The sequence below is a fragment of the Marmota monax genome, unplaced genomic scaffold, assembly GCF_021218885.2.
Source record: "Marmota monax isolate L192 unplaced genomic scaffold, Marmota_monax_Labrador192_F-V1.1 WCK01_AAM20220418_F8-fsc00021, whole genome shotgun sequence".
Lineage (NCBI taxonomy): Eukaryota > Metazoa > Chordata > Mammalia > Rodentia > Sciuridae > Marmota > Marmota monax.
Window position 1 is genome coordinate 18,028,045 of NW_026695228.1, and position 19,939 is coordinate 18,047,983.

A 19,939-nucleotide genomic window follows, 5' to 3' on the forward strand; every position below is an offset into this window, starting at 1 on the left:
AAAAATCTTCAGTATATCACCCTCACTTACCATATTTCTGGGTACCAATTGGTCCATTTAGGTGGCCAATTTCTGCACATTGCCTTGATTGCTATAGTTTTTTTTATTATTACTATAGTTTTTTTTTTTTTTTTTAAAAAAAAAAAAACAAGCTTTGATGTTTAGTAGGGAAAATCCCACCTCAACTTGATCTTTAAAATTTTCTTGGTTACTTTGGCCTTTTGCTCTTCTGTTCAAATTCTAGAACCAAGCATGACAATGAAGTCTTTGAAAACATCCATCATGATTTTGACTGAAATTTCAGTACTTGAAGATTAATTGAAGAAGAATTGACATTTTTGCATATTTTAATGGTTCATTATAGTTGTACATAATGGTGGGATTTGTGGTTACATATTTGTACATGCACACAATATAACAATATAATTTGACTAATATCATATCCCAGTTTTTCCTCCTTTTCTCTCCTCCTCCCTCCCCCTGGTCCCTTACTCTGCTGATCTCCTGTTGTTTTTTAGGAGATACCTACCAACACACACACACACACACACACACACACACCTTTCTTTTCCCTTTTTCCTCTCTAGCTTCCACATGTGGGAGAAAATACACAACCCTTGGCTTTCTGAGTTCAATTTATTTTGCTTAACATACTGTTTTCAAGTTCTATTTTCCTGCAAATGACATAATTTCATTCGTCTTTATGACTAAATAAAACTCCACACACCACATTGTCTTTATCAATTCACCCACTGATGAACATGTAGACTGGTTCCATAGTTTGGCTAATTGTGAATTTCGCTGCTATAAACATGGGTATGCATGTGTCACTGTACTATGTTGGGTTTTTAATTCTTTAAAAAGGAGGAGTGGGATAGCCGGATCATATGGTGGTTTCATGCCTGGTGGTTGTACTAATTTACTATCCCACCAACAGTATAAAAATGTTTCTTTTTCTCCACATTCTCTCCAGCATTTGCTATTGTTTGTATTCTTATTAATTGATGTTTTTAACTAGGACAAGATGAAATCTCAGTGTAGTTTCCAATTGCATTTCCCTAATTGCTAATGATATTGAATACTTTTTCATATTTGCTGGCCATTTGTAGTTCTTCCTTTGAGAAGTGTCATTCTAGTTCATTTGCCCATTTATTATTGTTTTGTTTTGTTGTTAAGTTTTTGAGTTCTTTATACATTTTGTGTTAGTTGCAGAGCAGGCTGACCGAATGTTAGCTGCAGGGTAGCCTGGACATTCAGCCCCCATCTGTCTGGTTCCTTATCTCTTGTTGTCTCAAGGTTGAACACTCAACCCCACTCAAGGCTGAACACTCAACTCCCACCCGCCTGGTGCAACGGAACCCACGACCAACATCTGCCCGGTCAGCCTGAGGGCAGAAGATGACACCCTTAGCAACTACTGTATGATCCAATCATTGTACACCAACAAGGCAGCTTGCAGACCCAGAGACCCCATTAGATTTTGGCTATAAAAACTCTCTCCTGCCGGGCCCCCCTCACTCTCTCTCACTCTTTCCTCTCTCTCTCCCCCCCCCCGCCTTTTTTCTCTCTTTCCTCTCTCTCTCTCTCTCTCTCTCTCTCTCTTTTTTCCCTGTCGATCAGACACCACCACAATAAAGATCTCTTGGTCGCTCTGAGTGTCTTAGTCACTTTCCTTTCATTTTGGATATTAATCCTCTGTCAGAAGAGTAGCTAGTGAAGATTGTCTCCCATTCTATGGGTTCTTCACATTCTTAACTGTTTCCTTTGCTGTGCATCAGCTTTTTAATTTGATGCCATTCCATTTATTAACTCTTGGCTTTATCTCCTGAGCTTTAGGGGTCTATTGAGAAAGTCATTGCCTGCCCCCATATGTTGGAGTATTGAACCTATGTTTGAAAAAAATCAACATTTTAGTGATGTTTAATCATCTGGCCCATGGACACAGTATAGCTCTCCTTTGGGGAAAGATTTGGATCTTATTAGTTAATGTCTATTATAAGTTAAATAATTTTTCCCTGAATTTTTTTCAACATTTTTTGTTAGATTTACTCTTAGGTCCTTTTTTTTTTTTTTTTTTTTTTTGTAACTGTTATTGTGAATGTCATTTAAAATATCTTTCGTTTTCTAATTGTTGTCAGTATATAAATATGCACATGGCTTTGGTATATGCCTCTTATAACTTGAACTTTTATAAATTTTCCTCACTTCTCTTTAGATTCTTTTGGGAGTTTTCTTCTAGTAAGTAATCATGTTCTCTGTGAATAGTAGCACTTTTAAATTCTTCTCTATAATCTTTCTATTAACAACTAATTGGGCTGGCTAGGACTCTAAGGTTGAATAGTTTAGCTAAATAATGATGTCTACCCTTGACTCCCTTCTTATTTTAAAGGGATAAACAAGCTTCTACTATTTCACCTTTTGGAATGGTTTTGCTATTGGTTTTTATTAGGGACTCTTTATCAGACTAAGTAATTCCCTTCTATTCCTAGTTTGCTAAGTTTGCTTTTCTTGGTTTCGGTAGGGGAGGTTTGTTTGATTTTGGGTTTACATGGACTTTGGATTTTACTGAAAAGCTTTTTTTTCCCAACAGTTTTGAACATTACAGATTATTATGATGAATTGCAATAATACAATTTTCAACGTTTAAATATTTTTGCATTCCTGCAAAAATTTAACTTGATCAAGAAATTTTTTTAAGTATATAGCTAGAGTCATTTTGCCAATTTGTTTTGTCTTGTTTAATGACTTAAGTTGTTAGAGGATATTGGTAATTTGTTTTCTAGGTTGCTTTTAGGATCAAAGTTATACTAGCCCAATAAAAATTATTTACCAACTGTGATATTCTTTCTATGACACATGGAGGGAGAAATTATGTAAGATTGGAATTATCAAAGTATTAGAATACTTTGTAGAAGGATCTAGAACACAGAACCTACTACCATTCTCTGTAGTTTTCTTTAATAATTATAGGACTGTTCAGATGTTAAATTCTCTTCAATAAGTTCTACAACTTTAGAAAGCTATCCTTTTCCTCTATATTTCCAAATTTATTGTTGTAAAGATCCCCAGAAAAGACTTGATACTATACAATAAAGCATCAACAAAAGGTAGTCACCATGAATAGATGTTAAACCTCAACATTAATCAGGGAAACATAAATTTAAACAATGATGAGATAATCTCTACATGCCCCCCCTAGAAAGGCTAAATGTTAAAGAATAGTAATATAACTGTTGGTGACAATGCAGAGCAATTGAAATGCTCATACAATACAGGAGGAAAAGTAGATTGGTACCACTTTCAAAAACTGACAAATCTCTTGGAAGACACATCTAAGAATTTGCAGTATTACAACAGGCAAACACTGAAAGCAATACACACTGCTTAATTACAATAGTATAGATAAATATATTGTAATATTAATTCAGTGGAATTTGAGGAATAGAGAATGCATAAATTACTGTTATGTGGAGCAACCTGGGTGAATCTCACATATTTATACTGTTGAAGAAGCAAGACAAAATGATGCATGTAGTTTGATTTTATTTATGCAGCATTTTTAAAAGACAAAGTGAAACTGTATTGTTTACACCATTACATCAAGCTTAGTGTTATGGAGAGCTGCCTCAGAAAACACTCTAAGTCCGAATTCAAATCAAAGAGATCTTTATTTACCTGGCCAGGGACTGTCACCCACCCATAGAGATTGAAACTATGTAAGAGAACAGCAATTTCCTAGCCTGTGGCTTGGGAATTTAAGGACAAAAACCACAGCTCAGGGACTTTCCTTAGCATCATGCAAGCAAGTCAATCATAGAAGCTAAGATAGCAATTAGCACAGCAACTCAAGACAATCGCATCTTGGACTTGAGCAAGTGTTAGACAACCATATCCTGAGTTTAAGCAGGTGGTTAGTAGGGGGCGAGAATCTAGTGCAAAGTCTTGGATCACCAAGGCCACTATATCCTGGGTTGAATACATTTTGTAGGGTACTAAGTACAGAAAACAATACATTATAAGAAAACAGCCTTTATTTCAGTTTCTCAGAAACAGCTCTTGTAACAGTGTTTTATAGAAGGCAGCACAATGGAGTCTTAGGGCTGTCTATGACAGCTCTTGCTTAATAATTGTCTTATCTCACTTAACAAAATCTTATATCTCTAATCTATATTTTTTACTAATCTAGAACCTATAACTTACACTCTTATTGATTGTACTTATCAGTTCACACCACAACATTCCCCACTGGTTTTATGAGACTAAATCAAATCATTGTTTATTTAAGTTTCGTGTTATCTAAGTTGACCATGTCATAATCATATTTTTCAAGGACCAGCAGTCTAATCTTTAGAAGCAGGCTTCCTGTCTTTTTCTGGCCTCAAGAATTTCCAAGTACCGCTGTGTGCAGTGTGCATGTCTGAAAGGGAAACAAAAACAGAAAGTAAAAATCTAGGGTACTGTTCATCGTCGGTTGTCCTCGGCTGTATCTTCTGTTGGAGCTGGCTTCTTGATTTGGGAGTGATGAATCCAATGTTGTTTTCCAGTGACTTTTACAGCAGTAGAAGTGGTCAGGATGGCTGGAAAGGGTCTGTGCCCGCGAGGTTCCAAGGTGAATGGATAATGGCTCGGCTGGAATAGGTGAGTGAAGTTCTCTCCTGCAGCTAGCTGCCGGACTCTTTGTTAAAGCCTGAGTCTGTGGGAGGCTTGCTGGAGAGCCTGTGAGGACTTAAGAAATGAGTGGTCACTTATTTCAGCTAGTTTTTTATCTTTTAGTCTGGGAACCAGCAGGGGTGGTCTTAGAACAAAGGGAAAAAGAAGACCCGTCCAGTCTATGCCAATCTCCAAGTGTAATTAGTAAGGGTGTCTTTTAGATTTCTATTTATCCTTTTTACTTGTCTTAAACTCTAAGGCCTATATACAATGTACGTCCCATTTAATTCTAAAGATTTTAGATAAATTTTGAGTTATCTTAGCTATGAAAGCTGGGCCATATCGGACCCCATGGCTATTGGGAGGCCAAATTGAGGAATTATCTCCTGAATAAGTGTCCACATATATCAGCAAATATTTATAACCATATTGTCTGGGTTTTACTTTAGTGAAGTCCACTTCTTATTTTTCTCTTGGTGTTTTTCTTTGTAGTCTGTTCCTGTAAATTCTTTATAGAGATCTCCCTGTACATGAACAGTAGGAAAACCATACCTACTGACAGGGTAGATATTAACAGATTTTCCTTTGCCGGGTCTGAGAGCCTAGGTAAGTGCAATTAGCTCTGCCTTTTGTGCAGAAGTTCTATGTCCCAGAGGCTGAGCCGAGACAATTTCATTTAAAGTAACTACAGCTGTCCCCACATACCTGATTCCATTTTGGACGTAGCTATTGCCATCAGAGTAGCATGTCTCATCTGGGTCTGGCCACGGTGTGTCCATCAGGTCCCACTGGACATTCTGGAGTCAACTCCAAGATTTCCTGGCAGTCGTGCAGTGGCCTAGAGGGATCATCATCAGGATGAGGGTGAAAAGCTGAAGTTTTTAGGAATTTTTTTCTGGGCTGGTCTGGAAGAAGGGCCTGGTGTGGGGTGGTACGAGCGTTGGAGAGCCAGTGCTCTGGAGGGCTCCAGAGTAAGATTTCCACATGTGGAGCTACCACCTATAAATCTTGCCCCAACGTAAGCTTATCTGCCTCCTTAACCAGGATTGCTGTGGCAGCGATGGCTCAGAGGCAGTTTGGCCATCCTGCCCCAACATAGTCCAGTCTTTTGGATAGATGTTTCCATGGCCCCAAAGTCTGAGTTTGCATCCTTTGGCTATTCCCCTGATTTCATGTACAAACAGCTGAAATGGCTTCAGAACATCTGAGAGGTCCAATGCAGGAGCAGAGACTAGGGCTTGCTTCAGTTTGTCAAATGTCTCTTGTTTTTGTTTGTCTGTTTGTTTGTTTTTGTTTTTTCAGTCCAAGTCAGAGAGTCCTTTTTCCCCCCTGTACTAACATACAAGGGCTGGGCTAGTTCAGCAAAACCAAGGATCTAAAGGTGGCAATACCTAATGGCCCCGAGGAATTCTCGTACCTGACACTTAGTCTTGGGGCGAGGAATCTGCATGATTGCTTTAATTCTGTCCTGCGACAGAATCCTTTTTCCTTCTTTCAGGTGGTAGCCCAAGTAGGTGGCTGTTGAGGTGCACAATTGGGCCTTTCTAGCTGACACCCGGTACCCTAAGGTTTTTAACAAGTTGTTGGTGGCCTGTTCACATTTAGTCATAGTTTGGGTTGCTGTCAGGAGATCATTTACATATTGTAAAAGTTCAGTCTCAGGGTGTTGCTGCCTGTAAGCTGTGAGGTCCCAGCTTAGGGACTCATCAAATAGAGTTGGAGAGTTTTTAAATCCTTATGGCAACTGTGTCCAAGTCAATTGTCCTAAAAATCTCCCGTCTGGATCTGACTATTTAGAAGTAAAAATTGGTTGGCTTAGCTTAGCTGATGGCAAGTTGAAGAAGGCATCTCTGAGATCCAGGAAAGTGTACACTTGGCGAAAAGGAGGCAATGAACTGAGAAGAGTGTAGGGATTTGGTACTATGGGATGAATGCTTTCCATCCTGTTGACTTCTTTTAGGTCCTGTTCCAGTCCGTAGTCTTTTGTCTCAGGTTTCTGGACAGGCAGCAATGGCGTGTTTTAGGCTGATTGACAGGGGATCAGGATAGTAGCTTCCCCGCAACCTGTGGATATGAATGGCTATGACTTTTTTAGCTTCCAGTCTGATAGGATACTGGCGGATCTGCACAGGAGTGGCAGTGCTGTTGAGCTGCACTATACTAGGTGGCAGGTGCTCCGCTAAGCCAGGAGAATTGGATTCTGCCCAAACCCCTGGGATTTTTTTTTTTTTTTTTTTGGAATCTGGTGAGGACATCAGAAGGTGGGGTACAGGGGTCTTTTGTTAAGAGCAGGTATTCTTCCTCAATTGGACAAGTGTGTGTGTGTGTGTGTGTGTGTGTGTGTGTGTTGTATACATATATATGCATATAAAAGCTTCTGGCCCTTTTAATGACAGGTTGGCTGTGCCTCACAAGGAACAAGTGAGTTATCCTCCCTTTTTTAAGTCAGTTCTCATTAGAAATTGGCCCCTTACTTTCCATTCCTGGGGGCTATTGTTGTTTAGGGAGTGGAGCCCTTGGGGGTTGTTGTCCAGGGGCTTGAGGCCTTAAGGTGCCTTGAGACTCTGACATAGCCATCACCGTGACTCTTGTCAACCTTTTAGCCTGTTTTTCTTTGTTGGGGGATCTCTGCTATTGTAGACCCTTTGGGCTATTTCCACCCATTTTGACAGCATCTTTCCCTTAAATCCTTCCTGTCTCTGTAACTTTTTCCTAATATCTGGGGCCGATTATGTTACAAAAGCAATATTAAGAGCCCTTCTATTCTCTGGAACCTCTGGGTTTATGGGTGTGTACACATGATAAGCCTTGAGAAGGCACTCCAGGAAAGCAGCCAGGGGTTCATCTGATCCTTGAAATATCTCACTTACCTTTGCCAAATTGGTGGGGTTTCTACTGGCTGCTTTGATCTCTCTCAGTGGAGCCTGGCGTACTGATCAGTCACCTCCATACCTGTGTTTGTCCAATTGGGACGAATTGAGGGGAAAATGAGTTCCACATGAGCTGGATCATCAGAGGGTTGGCCATCAATGCCGAGAGAGTAGTTTGGGGGCTTTTCTTTTGATTTTAACAGAGAAATTATTAGTAGAAAAAGGAACATATATTATGAAACGGTTTCCTCTTTCTCCCGATGTGGAAGGGGGAGCCTGACAGAGGGGAAGTATAGGGACCGGAGTTTGGGTATAGGATGGGAAGGCTTGGGCATCGAGCGGGTACTAGGCACCTGAGGAACAGAGGGATCCAGAGGAGGAAGATCCAGGTCCTAGGAGCTCTCTTGTTGGACTCTTCTTCAGGGAGGAAGGTTTTGTTAGCAAGACAAGTTTTGGTTTTGGTTTTTTAGCTGTTCCTGTAAGGCAAAATCTTAACCATCTTGGCTCTTCTAGGAGGATTTCAATCCAAATCTGTATATAGGGCAACTGATCTGGATGGCCAGGCCACCCGGAGATGACTCTATGAACTTGATAGGCGGTGGAGAGGCCGGTAATCCCTTCTGGGGGCCATCCGACTTAAAGCCTGACCAGTCTAATTCACAAAGTTTTCTGAGAGAGGAAGCATTACATGATGTTTTATCATTAGTTATTCTCTTTGAAAACTCTTTAAAGTTAGACAAAAAACATTTAAGGGGTTTACAAAACGAACATGAAGTGGACGGATTTTGACCCATAATGAGACTGAGACCAACAGTGAGACACACAACAGACAAGGCGCCATAAACAAACCTAGTTGACCAGAGATTTAGATGGAGTTTCCACCACCCCACCCCACCCCCCAATTTTTAAACCCAGATGGGCCAGAGGCAACATCTCGACACTGCCCTGGACCGGGAAGTATATGCTGCATCCAGCCTTACCTGACGACCCCAGACTGTGGAGCCACTCAAATCAAGTTCCAAGTTTCAAGCTTACCTTTCCCAGGAGAACTAAGTCGCAGGTGCAAACTGCAAATGCTCTCAAATAGGCAGTTTGCAGGTTTGGCAGGAGCCAATGAGGAGAGGACCCAGGGCTGGGGAGTTCTCCTCAGAGGCCTTCCCCAGCTAGTCTCTGACTCACCAGGTCTCTTGGGTGTTTCTGAGCATTCTCCCATTTCTGAGAAGAGAAATATCTCTTTCATCCCGAACAGGCCCCCAAGAGGTTATTGGGAGCTGCTTCAGAAAACACTCTATGTCAGAATTCAAATCAAAGAGAGCTATATTTACCTAGCCAGGGACTGTCACCCACCCATAGAGACTGAAGCTATGTAAGAGAACAGCAATTTCCTGGCCTGTGGCTTGGGAATTTAAGGACAAAAACCACAGCTCAGGGACTTTCCTTAGCATCATGCAAGCAAGCCAACCATGGAAGCTAAGACAGCAATTAGCACAGCAACTCAAGACAATCGCATGCATCTTGGGTTTGAGCAAGTGTTAGACAACTGTATCCTGAGTTCAAGCAGGTGGTTAGCAGGGACGAGAATTTACTTCAAAGTCTTGGGTCACCAAGACCACCATATCCTGGGTTGAGTACATTTTGTGAGGTACAAAGTACAGAAAACAATATATTATAAGAAAATAGCCTTCATTTCAGTTTCTCAGAAAGAGCTCTTGGAACAGTTTTTTATAGGAGGCAGCAAAATGGAGTCTTGGGCCAGTATAGGACAGTTCTTGCTTAATAATTATCTCACTTATCAAAATCTTATATCTCTAAATTTTTTACTAATCTATAACCTATAACTTACACTCTTATTGACTGTATTTATCAGTTCATACCCCAACACTTAGAAAAATGGTTTCCTTCTAGAGATGAGGAAGCATTTTTGATGAGGGGAGGGGGGGACACTTGAGGACTTCTACAATGATGGCAATATTCTATTTCTTGAACCTAATGGTATTTATATGAGTAATTGCTTTATAATTCGGCTGACAATAAGCATATGTGTTTTACCTGCTATTCTATAGGTATATGGCATTTACAATAAAACATCAAAGTTCAAGATCTTAAAACCAGGATAAACAGATATGAAAGAGAAACAGATGTGTATTTATGTCTATTTTTTTTTTTTTAATGTGGCCTAAATATTTGAGCCGTACTTAGGGTTATCAGAATAGCTGCAGGTTCAAAAAAAAAAAAAAAAAAAAAAAAAAAAACTTAAGGAAATACATCAAAGAGTAAACTGGAAGTCCTTCCAGGAGTCAGTAACAGATGAAGCAGGGGTGTCTGTGGTGAGACCCTGGGCCAGCACTCAATAGTTCCCTAATTAAACGTTTTAAAATGCCCTCCACTGTCTCTGCATAGTGTATAGTGTCTGTGAAAAAGCGTTTGCTGGTTTTGTGCATAACTCTTTATTCAGGAAGTCTACTGTACTTCTAGACAATACACTGGGACTGAGGAGGATCCGGCTCAGGCAAGGGTGGGATTAACATAGAGTTTTAAGCCAGGGTTTGGCTCACTTGGGTCTTTCATCAGTGAGACTCCCAGGGACCTAGGGCAGCACAGCCAGCCCAGGCCAGTCTCCCCTCTGCAGGTCACCTCGCCGCTACTTTCTCCCTTTCCCTTCACCAGGGCTTGAGGTATATTTTGTGGGGTAGGAGGATATAAACCATAAAACTTGAATAATTTAGAGATTCATTTGTGAAGGTTCTGTAATGGAGTTTGTAAACTCATGCACACACAGTTCGGGCAGAGGGAGCCTAACTCTTCTCACTTCAGGCCCCCAAATGAGGACTTGGCCCTAGATTCAGACCCAGGAACTGTGGTCCAGATGGTGCAGAGCCACGCCAGCCATTGGCCATAATTCTGGCACACCTGCCACACTTCCGGGACACAGGCCACACTTCCGGGCCCTAAGCGTTCTCGCGAGATTTGTAATATTTGGCATAGACACCGCTATAGCTGATGCTGCTGGTTTTCGAACCTTCATAGTAGGGGATGCTAGTTCAGAAGCCGGGGGCCCTGCAGCGTCTGGCTGGGCAGAGGGCAGAAGGCAGAGCATTCAGGCACCCGGACCAGGGTATTTAGCAAAAGATAAAATCCAGGATGCCCAGTTAAATTCGCATTTCAGATACTCCAGGAACAAACTATTAGTAGATGATACTGACTTTAGGGTACTTGTACTAAGATCGAATTGGAAGTTCACTGATGAGGAAGTTCAAATGCAGCTGTGATTTTGCAGCCCCCCCCCCCCCGCCCCCGCCCTGAGGCAGCCCCAGGAGCTGCTGACTGTTTGCCAGAATTAGAAACTGGGGGATAAAGGGAGAAATACTGAGTCCCAGGGTAAACACCGATGAACCAACACAGCCAGGAACAACTGGAACTCCTGAGCACGAGCACGTGCCCTTGACGCATTCCCAAGTCTCAACTAGCCCCAAATTAAGCTCCACCCTGGCTCTATCTCTAGATAGAACCTAGAAACAGCCCTCCATAAGTATTAACACCCCACAGGAAGGAATTGCTGTCTTTTCCCCTGGTGATAGCCCCATTCTCCCTTGAGTATGTATCTACTTTCATAAATAAACCTCTGTCTATGCCTTTGACTGGAGCATGCTGAAAATCCATCATCATTAGTTGTCAGTTCCCCCTTCTCCCTAGAAACTACTTGGATTCTCCTTCAGAGACAACTTTCCTGGCACCCCCAGGGGCGGGGGTTGTGCTGGACCAAGAACATTTAATAACAATTATTTATATTTAGACTTTTTTCACCATTTACAACAGAATTGTGAAAACAAGCTTGAAACACACAAGAAGAAAAGGCTTCAAAAAACACTAAGCCTCAGAGCAGTGAGGCTGGAGGTGTTCAGAACCAGGGCCCCTGAGCTCCATGACCTCAGACCCTTTTGGCCTCCTGACCTGTGTATCTGGTCGAGATGTCACAGGTACACCTGCTGGGTGGTGGCAGGGGAGTCCACAGGTTCTGAAATCACATGGCTTCCTATTGGTTCTGAATTGCTCATTACATAAGCCGTGGCCTGGGCTGTGAATCTTATCTCAGGTGGTTGGTGAGTTTGGGTCAATGATTTTTGTTGTTGTTCTTTTGTTTTTCTCTTGCATTCAGCACAGGAACAGTGCAAAATGAAAGAAAAACAGGGGAAGCCATATTTATTAAACAGCTTAGCAATAAGAAGATCATAGAGGTTAAGACTGACCAAGTTTGAAAGGGAAAGAGATTTACCTTGAATACACTTACCTCGAATAAACTTAAAGTTGGGAATCTGAGAGAACTATGTTAGTATGACTAGATCATGGATGATGCCAAGTCCAAGAAAGACTCAGAAGAGGCAAGTTATCAGAGGAAAATGGAGATAATTCCAAAGCCCAGACCCAGAAAACCATGGACAGTTGCCTTCCTAAAAGCTATAAGACAACTGCAAGACCATCCCACCCCACTTCTCTCTTCCCACATCCAGACCCCAAGCTGGCATAGTTCTACGGAGCCATAATACAGTTTGGGACAGAATTCATTCAGCACTTAATCAAGCAATTACTAAATACCCAAGCACTATTCAGATAAATCAGAATTCCCTCCTTTTCTGTCTTAGAACTGGCAGTTTCCTAGGAACTAAGGCAAGAAGTGATTTAAAAGCAAATAAATGAAAAAACAGGATAGTGAGAAGATAAGAGAGTGGGGGGAGGCTAAGAGGAAGGGTTATTATTTTATTTAAGGAAATTAAAGAAGTCCTGTCTAATAAGGATATTTGAGGGACTTAGAAGAGATAATATGAGCCACAGTCCAGCAGATCGTGTTTAGGGAAAAGAGGCCACCAGAGCCAACGGTGGCATTTGGATTTTTGGAGGAATTCTTCAGCAACTCTGTAAAGCATGTTTTTTTAAGAGAGAAGGGAAGAACATGAGCTAAGGAATTAATAAAATTGTTCAGTCAACAAATAGTAAGGCTCTGAACCCATGGAAGTGATAGTAAGTAGGAGAAAGAAGGCCACATGAGTTTAGGCATGTGCTGAGGTCTCCTCCTGTCCCCTGCACCTGATGGAGAAGCAGGCAGGGGAGTCCAGCCTTCAGGACAGCTGGGATGCCCAGGAGGTTTTATTTCCTAGGGCTGCTGTAAAAAAAAAAAAAACGTAATAAACCTATTCTTTTACATTTCTGGAAGGGTCAGCAGTACAATACCACGTTTCCTCTAAAGGCTCTCGAGAGAATCCTTTCCTGCCTCTCAGAGCTTCTATGGGTACCAGACTTTCCTCAGCTTGTGGCAGCCTTAAGCCAGTCTCTGCTTCTGTCTCCACGTGGCCCTCTCCTATGCCTCTGTGTCTCAGATGTCCCTCTGCCTCTCCCTTATAAGAATACCTGTCCTTGGGTTTAGGGCCTACCCTATGTCTGGGATGATCTGGTAATATAGTTTACGTGTTGTGTTTAGTTTTGCCTGATGAGTTCTTAACCCAGTTTTGAGGCCCTGACTGATGGTAGATCCATTTCCCTTCTTGAGCAGATGAAGCCCACACTCCAGACCACTGTACACTTGCCCTAACAGCTCCAGGGCCAGATACCAGGTGACTGGGGAGAACCCATGTGTCCCCAGAACCCTTGAAATTATTCAAATTAGCCAATCCTCAGGGAGCCCATGAGACCTACCTAACTCCAGGGCACTTGCCACACATGAGCTCTCCTCGCTGTACCCTATCTCCAGACACCCAGTGTGGCCCATCTCACAGGCTTCTCTAGTTCAGAGCTGTAAATACTAAAAAGTTCTGCCTTCCATCGATCTTCATATCATTGTGTCATGTTCTATCATCAAAAGAAACTTCAAATCTTCCACAATAGATCTCCTCTCCAGATCCTTAATTACATCTGCAAAGGTCCTTGTCTCCAAATACACACTCGCAGGTGGACATGCCTCTTGGGGTGCTACATTTCAACCCACGGCACCCTCTTTGAGAAGGCTGATAGCAGTTCTTAACCATAAGTTTAGGAGACTGGCTGGTGAAAGAGTGCAACTGTGGACTTTGGTCTTGGGGACATAGACTTGAGACAGAGGACAGCAGAGGCCCGGGGATTCTGTGGGATCTAGGACTGTTCGCTAACGACACTAGGAGTTAGTAACCTTCTGAACAAAAACTGGGTAACAGCAGAGACTTAAATTCAACACCCGAATTCTACCCATAGAAATGAGGAAGAAGGCAAATCACTAGGTAGACGAAGGAGAAGACAGTTGCTTCTTGTTATTTGGTCATTCTGGGCTCTTACCTGGCGCTCCTGAGGGAAATGTAGAATTGGGTTCCTGAGAACCACTGGCCACAAGATTTTGGTAATCTGATTGATGCATGACCTTGTGTTTTTACTGTCTAAAGACATTTTATTTAGTATATATTGTTGATTCATTAACATTGAACTCACAACCAACGGCATTATATCTCAGGGCTGAATGAAGCTTACCCACCACTTGCATTTCTCTGTAAGGAGTACTGCAGGCTTCTTGCTGTTAGGAACAGTACATGGCACTTCAGCAGCCTGTTTGGGAGCTGTTTGAAACAGCGAAGTCCCCCGTGAAATGCCCAAAAAATATGAACATGGCAAAATGGACCTCAAAAAGAACACTTTTTTAGTAAAAGCTGAAATAATCAGGCAAAGTGTAGCACAGAGAAAGAGACTGAAGAGGGAAGATCAAAAGAGAGAAATCGAAAGGGCTTCCCAAATCTAGTTAGTTTATAACTGAGCAAATAATGTTGGGAAACAAAACTGGTGAGGGAGGAGGGGAGACTGCCACCGTGTGAGCCTTCCCCGGGAGGAGCTGCATCCGGGCAGAGGCAGTGGGCAGCTGGACCTCAGAAAGTTTCCTTCTCCTCCCCCTCCTCTTTTCCTTCCTTTCCTCCCAGCCAAGAGTACAGCTTTCCTCTTGGGAGATAGCCAAGGACACAGGTCAGTGGCTGCATTACAGGAAGAACCACCATGTTCATAGACAATGCCTTGAAGTGTGGCCTCCAGGAATCTCGTCCACCTTCTCTGGGCTGTTGCCACTCTGGCGCTGGCCCCCTACTCTGCCCACCCCTCCTTCCTCCTCCTCCTCCTCTGCCTCTTCTGGAGGAAGTGGGGTGATAGCAGAGCACCTCTGGGAAGAGGGTGGTGGCTTCTGGTTGGTCTGGAACCAGTGGCCTCTCACCCACCTGGAGAATTGTCACCTCATCTCCTGGAACAACATCAGCTTTGATTGCCAAAGGGTGAAAGATCGGGCTTGGGATCTCCATTCTCCCACTCATGCTAGGAAACTGGAGGCCACTGAGTGTCTGCAAGACACCCTTGAACTGTGACTAGTCATGAGTGAGGACCTAGAGGGCATGGAACAATGATGCTGGGATCCCTGTGAGTTCCCACAATGGCCGTGTCCTTCTTCTCTGTGTCTCTCCTCCTGGAGCATGAACACATCATCCCAGTGTTTAAGGATTTTCAAATATTAGACAGAGAAGAGCAACTGTGACCTCCCTCTGCCATTACAGGGACTCCAGAGGTAAAAAGGTGCATTCCAGGTGAAAGGTAAGTAGGCAACAGAGACAGACTGAGACTGATTCCAGAGCTGTCTTCTTTGGTCATATTTTGATAGATAAAGCCATGAATTCTGTGTCTTGAAATGCCCTGTGGAACCTGCTGCCAATCTCTGAACTTGGAAACTGACTCAACTGACCTTTGCCCCTGGGGCAGAGATCTGTCCCATGGTCCCAATCTAGGTCTTCACAGGGAGAGACATTCGGAGCCCTCATTCTCTGAAGTGGACAACCTCGCCTCCTGCCACACACCTGGTCAGGACTCCGGAGACCCCAACCCATTCAGGCACACCATGGGGGACAAGAAGGGTCAGGACATAGAAGCATGGAGGCAAGTATTCCAGACGTTAATTCAGGAGGTGAAACCATGGCACAAATGGACCCTCACAGCAGACAAGGGCCTTCTTCCCAACGTCCTGCAGCCGGGCTGGATGCAATACCAGCTGTGGACTTTCGCCAGGTGAGAGGGGAATGCTGTGGTACATGTGCCAGAAAAAATCCTTGCTTGTTTCTGACTGTGCACACTTGTTGCTCTTCTGGTTCCACCTCAAAATTGTGTCACTTGATAGAGGTCCAAGGAGGTCCCCCAGAAGAGAGAGGACGATCTCAAATCCACCCTGGCGGGTTCTTGACCTACATCACAGAAAAGAATTTGAGGATGAATCAGAAAGAGACCCAAGTGAGATTTGATTAAGAAAATAAGGGATACACAGGGAGAGAGAATGAGTACAGGCTGTCTCAAGAATAAGACTTGCTTTGGGGGTCTAAGACTCTTCTTTCAAAGGAAACTGTATGAATGTGAGAAGTATATAGGAGTGAGCTCAGTTCTTCTAATTACAGAGAAGAGGGCAGTTGGTGGTGGTCTAGTTCTCATCTTGTTGACATCTGGTTGATATCTGGTTAATAGAATTTGTACCTATATCATAGGTCTCTAACATTATTTTTCCTTTGTCTTTGTTTAGTCTAAAAAAAAAAGAGGTTGTATAAGCTAGCAATGTATGTAGGCATTAATACTCTAAGAATCAGGGGATTTTAAAGAATTCTGGCCTGGGGAGCAAAAGTGAGGGTATTCGTGGACCTTCTTAGATTTGAAGTGTTAATCTCTTTTTCCTTCTGTTTATTTTTTTCTTTATTCTATCCTATCTCGCTTGCACATTAAAGACTACAGAAAGAAAGAAGTCCATCCATCAAGTTTTGACTTCATGAAATATCTTCTTTCCCATCAGGCATAGTGGTGCATGCCTGTAATCCCAGAAACTCGGGAAACCGAGGCAGGAGGATCATGAGTTCAAGGCCAGCCTGAGTGACTTAGTGAGACCCTGTCTCAAAATAAAAAATAAAAAGGGCTGGGAATGTGGCTCTGTGGATTCAATCCCTAGTACCCCCCCCCACCAAAAATCATTTTTCTTTATATAATTTCAGGCCTCAGCACTGGTTTGGGCTAATGTTCAGATAAAGAATTCAGTCTGCAGAGGTGGCAGGGGAGATGGGAGATGGGAGCTGGGAGGAGGAATGGCAGCTGTTTCACTAAAGGGATGTGACACTTGTTCCCTACCTTGGGAGACTGTGGGCCAACCTGGGTTTAGTGGACTGCACCAAGGAGACCCCTCAGGGAGAATCCAGAGGAGCAGGGTACTGAGCAACTCACATCAATCCTGCCCCCCTCTACTCTATGCTGATAGAATCTTTTAAAAATAGGACTCTGGGAAATCACCCAACATTTCACCCTTTCTTTTATAGATGGGAAAATGGAGCCCCAAGACCTGGGGGGAGGGGAGAAGGGCCCTGCCCACTACACAAGGAGTGGAGACCTGGGATAAATCCTGCCTCCTGCCCTCTCTGGGAGGGTCCAAGCAGAGGAGGCGGAGCTTCTCCAGGCCAGAGCAGGCATAGGGAGCCCCTGACCAAACTTTCAATCTGTTTATTTGGAAGAACTTGGAACTCTGGGCTGGCCCATTGTGAAGTGAAGCCAGAACACCATGACCAGGCCAAGGCAGTGAACGGGCAGCTCAAGGTGGCCCAGTCCCCTGTGCAAGGCCAACCCATGCTGACTTCCAGCTTGTGGACATCACAAGGCTCAGAGCTTTTAGGAGTCTTCCCCCTGGCTCATCCTCAGGTCCATTCCGAGAGGGCAGGTTAGAATAGAGGTGTGGGAGAGTCCACACTAACTTATGCTGCTCATTGCCCTCTAATTCCCCATCTCAGACTGCCGGCACCCCTGCATCAAGGCCAGCAAAGCTAGGCTCAGCTGCTGTGACAATACACCTAGATTTAACCTTGCACATGGCTCTCAAGTTCCCTGAGGGGAGAGCTGGAGAGTTAGAAGGAGCACATCACTGCTGCCCGTACTCCATGGACCATCTGGTCCCATGGCCCCAACCTAACTGCAAGCGGGGCTGGAAGTGGGAGGGTGAGCACAGATGTCTCTGCCATGCTGTGGCCCTCTGCCTGTCCTGTAATTCCTGTCATGGGTGTACCATGTGCTTCCTGCCTTCTTTCTCTCCCAGTCCTAAGAGGTACTTGTGCAAATATCTTAACTCAGAAAATTACCCTCCTTGCTGAGACACGGTGTTGTTTCCTTGAACCCTGTTGGAGGCCAAGGCAACATTCTCCAGACTACCTTGAGCAAAGGAATGGGGTTGAGGGGAGCAAAAGAAGACAGTGTTGCAGACAGTGATCTCCCCTGATGCTGTAGATCAGTGGCCCTGGGCAACCAAGGGCCGGCAAAGCTTCTCTCTAGGACAAGGACTTTTCAGTCTCTCTCCCTGATCTATCTGTAGCTTTGTGACCTAACCAATACCCACTGTTGTCACTCGTGGACTTCAGCAGAGGGATCTTGGGTTATCTATCTCTGGTAGCCTTTGACCTGTTCAAATCTGTTTGAAGGATCCTTGGCTCAGGGTCAAGAGACTGGAGCTCCAGTCCAGCCTCTTGTATTCCACTGGGCTCTAGAGCATGGAGCTCCCAGAGGTGCCCTCATCTCTAATGAGGGCACATTGGACTTAGAAGGTGCCCAAGGTCCCATTCCCAGCCCAGACAGTTTGTGATAGACTATTTTGATCACCTGTGCACTGGAGATGAGAACAAGGAGCTCAGTGGTTTCTTCCATTGCTAGTCCATGACCCCAACCCAATCATGTCTCTGTTGTGTTCAGTGACTCCTTCCTCCCTCAGCAGCAGCCCATAATCTGGCTGAAGCTCCCATCTTCTATCTCCACAGGTTCCAGTGTTCTTCCTGCTCTCGCAGTTGGGCCTCTGCCCATGTCCAGGTCCTTTTCCACATGCACTGGAGTGAGAAGAAGCACAGGGGCCAGGTGAAGATGAGGGTCTTTGCCCAGAGATGTAAGAAGTGCCCCCAGCCTCCATTTGAGGTCCCTGAGTTCACACAGGAGAACATCTCAAGGGTCCTGAATAACCTGGTGATCCGAATTCTGAAGAAATGCTACAGAGAAGGATTTAAGATTGTAGAGGAGATTCCTGCGATCAAGGATATCTGTCTTCAAGGGCCACATGACAGTAAAAACTGTGAGGCATGTCTGCAGGGATCCTGTGCTCAGAGCGGGTTGGGCCTGGCCAAGGAGTCACCAGTGCCCACACCCTCCAAGGATGCTGGGGAACCCAGGCTAACTGCTACTTGTACCAATCTCCCCTGCTCACAATCAGCCTCTAGAGTGGACAAGATCCTTACACCAGCAGTGAGCCTCAAAGTCTCTAACCCTCCCAAGGCTGACCCCAAGGTCATACACAGCTCAGAACCACCAACTGCTCCAAGAATTGTAATCCCACAGGTGCCACCCATGTCAACAGTGAGCCCCCAAATCTCTAACCCTCCCAAGGCTGACCCCAAGGTCAGACACAGCTCAGAACCACCAACTGCTCCAAGATTTCCAACCCCACAGGTGTCACCCAGGTCCACAGTGAATCCCAAAGTCCCTGACTCTCCCAAGGCTGACCCCAATGTCAGACACAGCTCAAAACCACCAACTGCTCCAAGATTTCCAACCCAACAGGTGCCACCAAGAAGCTCACTTCCCCCTGTTCGGGCCACTCGAATGCCTTCTCCCACAAACAATACAGCAACAGATGCAGCAGCCAGGGTCACCAGACCAAAGACAGGAAATCCATTACCCTCCTCCTCCTTGCTTGCTATGCCCACAAGCACTACAAACCTCCCCACTTCTTGGAGCCCAGAAGCAAACACCACTTGCCAGATGGAGAGTAGAATCCAGATCTACCCTGAAAGTGGGCATTTCTATTCCAGCAGGGGGCATTTCTATTCCAGCCCATTCCAGAATTGCGTACCAGGGCGCTTAAGCACTTCCTGCTGTTGTCTCCTTCTAATCATTGTTGTCGTTGTCACAATGATTATGGTAAAAAATACTTTCTGAGCAGGATGTATTAATTGCCTATTGTTGTTCTAACAAATAACAACAAATTTGTTGGCTTAAAATAAAAAGGTATTATATTACAATCCTGTATGCCAGAAGTCCAATATAGTTCTCACTGGGCTAAAATCAGGGCACTGACAGGGAATCCAATCCCTAGTCCCAGGAGATGCAGCCGGGTGGCCTGAAGCACAGGCATGGAGCTCACCATGCCGGTGCAGGTCTGAGGCATGGTGAGCGAGGGCCAAGGCAAGCCAGGTGCACCAACCTGTCACACCCCAGGCAGCTGACCCAACCTGGTGTGGATGTCCCTCCACACATCATGGCAGTCCAGCACTCCAAGCAGCCACAATCCACCATCCTTATCCCATGTCCTAAGGCACGGCAGGAAAACAAATGGGGCAGACCCAAATGGAGATGGCAGGACCAACCAATAGCATTAA

The 19,939-nt window shown here is 44.2% G+C and overlaps 1 protein-coding gene and 1 long non-coding RNA gene across 10 annotated transcripts; one reads left to right on the forward strand and one right to left on the reverse strand.

Annotated features, from left to right (window-relative positions):
- Positions 1-3,526: 3,526 nt before the first annotated feature.
- LOC124087614 (uncharacterized) lies at positions 3,527-8,384 on the reverse strand. 2 transcript variants are annotated; one of them, XR_006850170.1, is made up of 4 exons: positions 7,874-8,384; positions 7,521-7,602; positions 5,356-5,488; positions 3,527-4,725 (listed from the first exon to the last, which is right to left on the reverse strand). It is a non-coding gene; the product is annotated as an uncharacterized LOC124087614 (long non-coding RNA). The 2 variants fall into 2 exon arrangements; XR_006850168.1 differs by having other exon boundaries at positions 5,356-6,714.
- Positions 4,429-19,582, forward strand: Rtp3 (receptor transporter protein 3). 8 transcript variants are annotated; one of them, XM_046436559.2, is made up of 4 exons: positions 11,406-14,492; positions 15,068-15,104; positions 15,296-15,572; positions 18,332-19,582. In XM_046436559.2, exons 3-4 carry the CDS (start codon positions 15,406-15,408, stop codon positions 19,497-19,499), a joined length of 1,335 nt encoding a protein of 444 aa, XP_046292515.1. In that variant the 5' UTR covers positions 11,406-14,492; positions 15,068-15,104; positions 15,296-15,405; the 3' UTR covers positions 19,500-19,582. The 8 variants fall into 8 exon arrangements, with proteins under 8 accessions (XP_046292509.1, XP_046292510.1, XP_046292515.1 ...); XM_046436556.2 differs by having other exon boundaries at positions 11,407-14,492; positions 15,270-15,572; XM_046436557.2 differs by lacking the exon at positions 11,406-14,492 and adding an exon at positions 14,508-14,933 and having other exon boundaries at positions 15,270-15,572.
- The last annotated feature ends 357 nt before the right edge of the window (positions 19,583-19,939 follow it).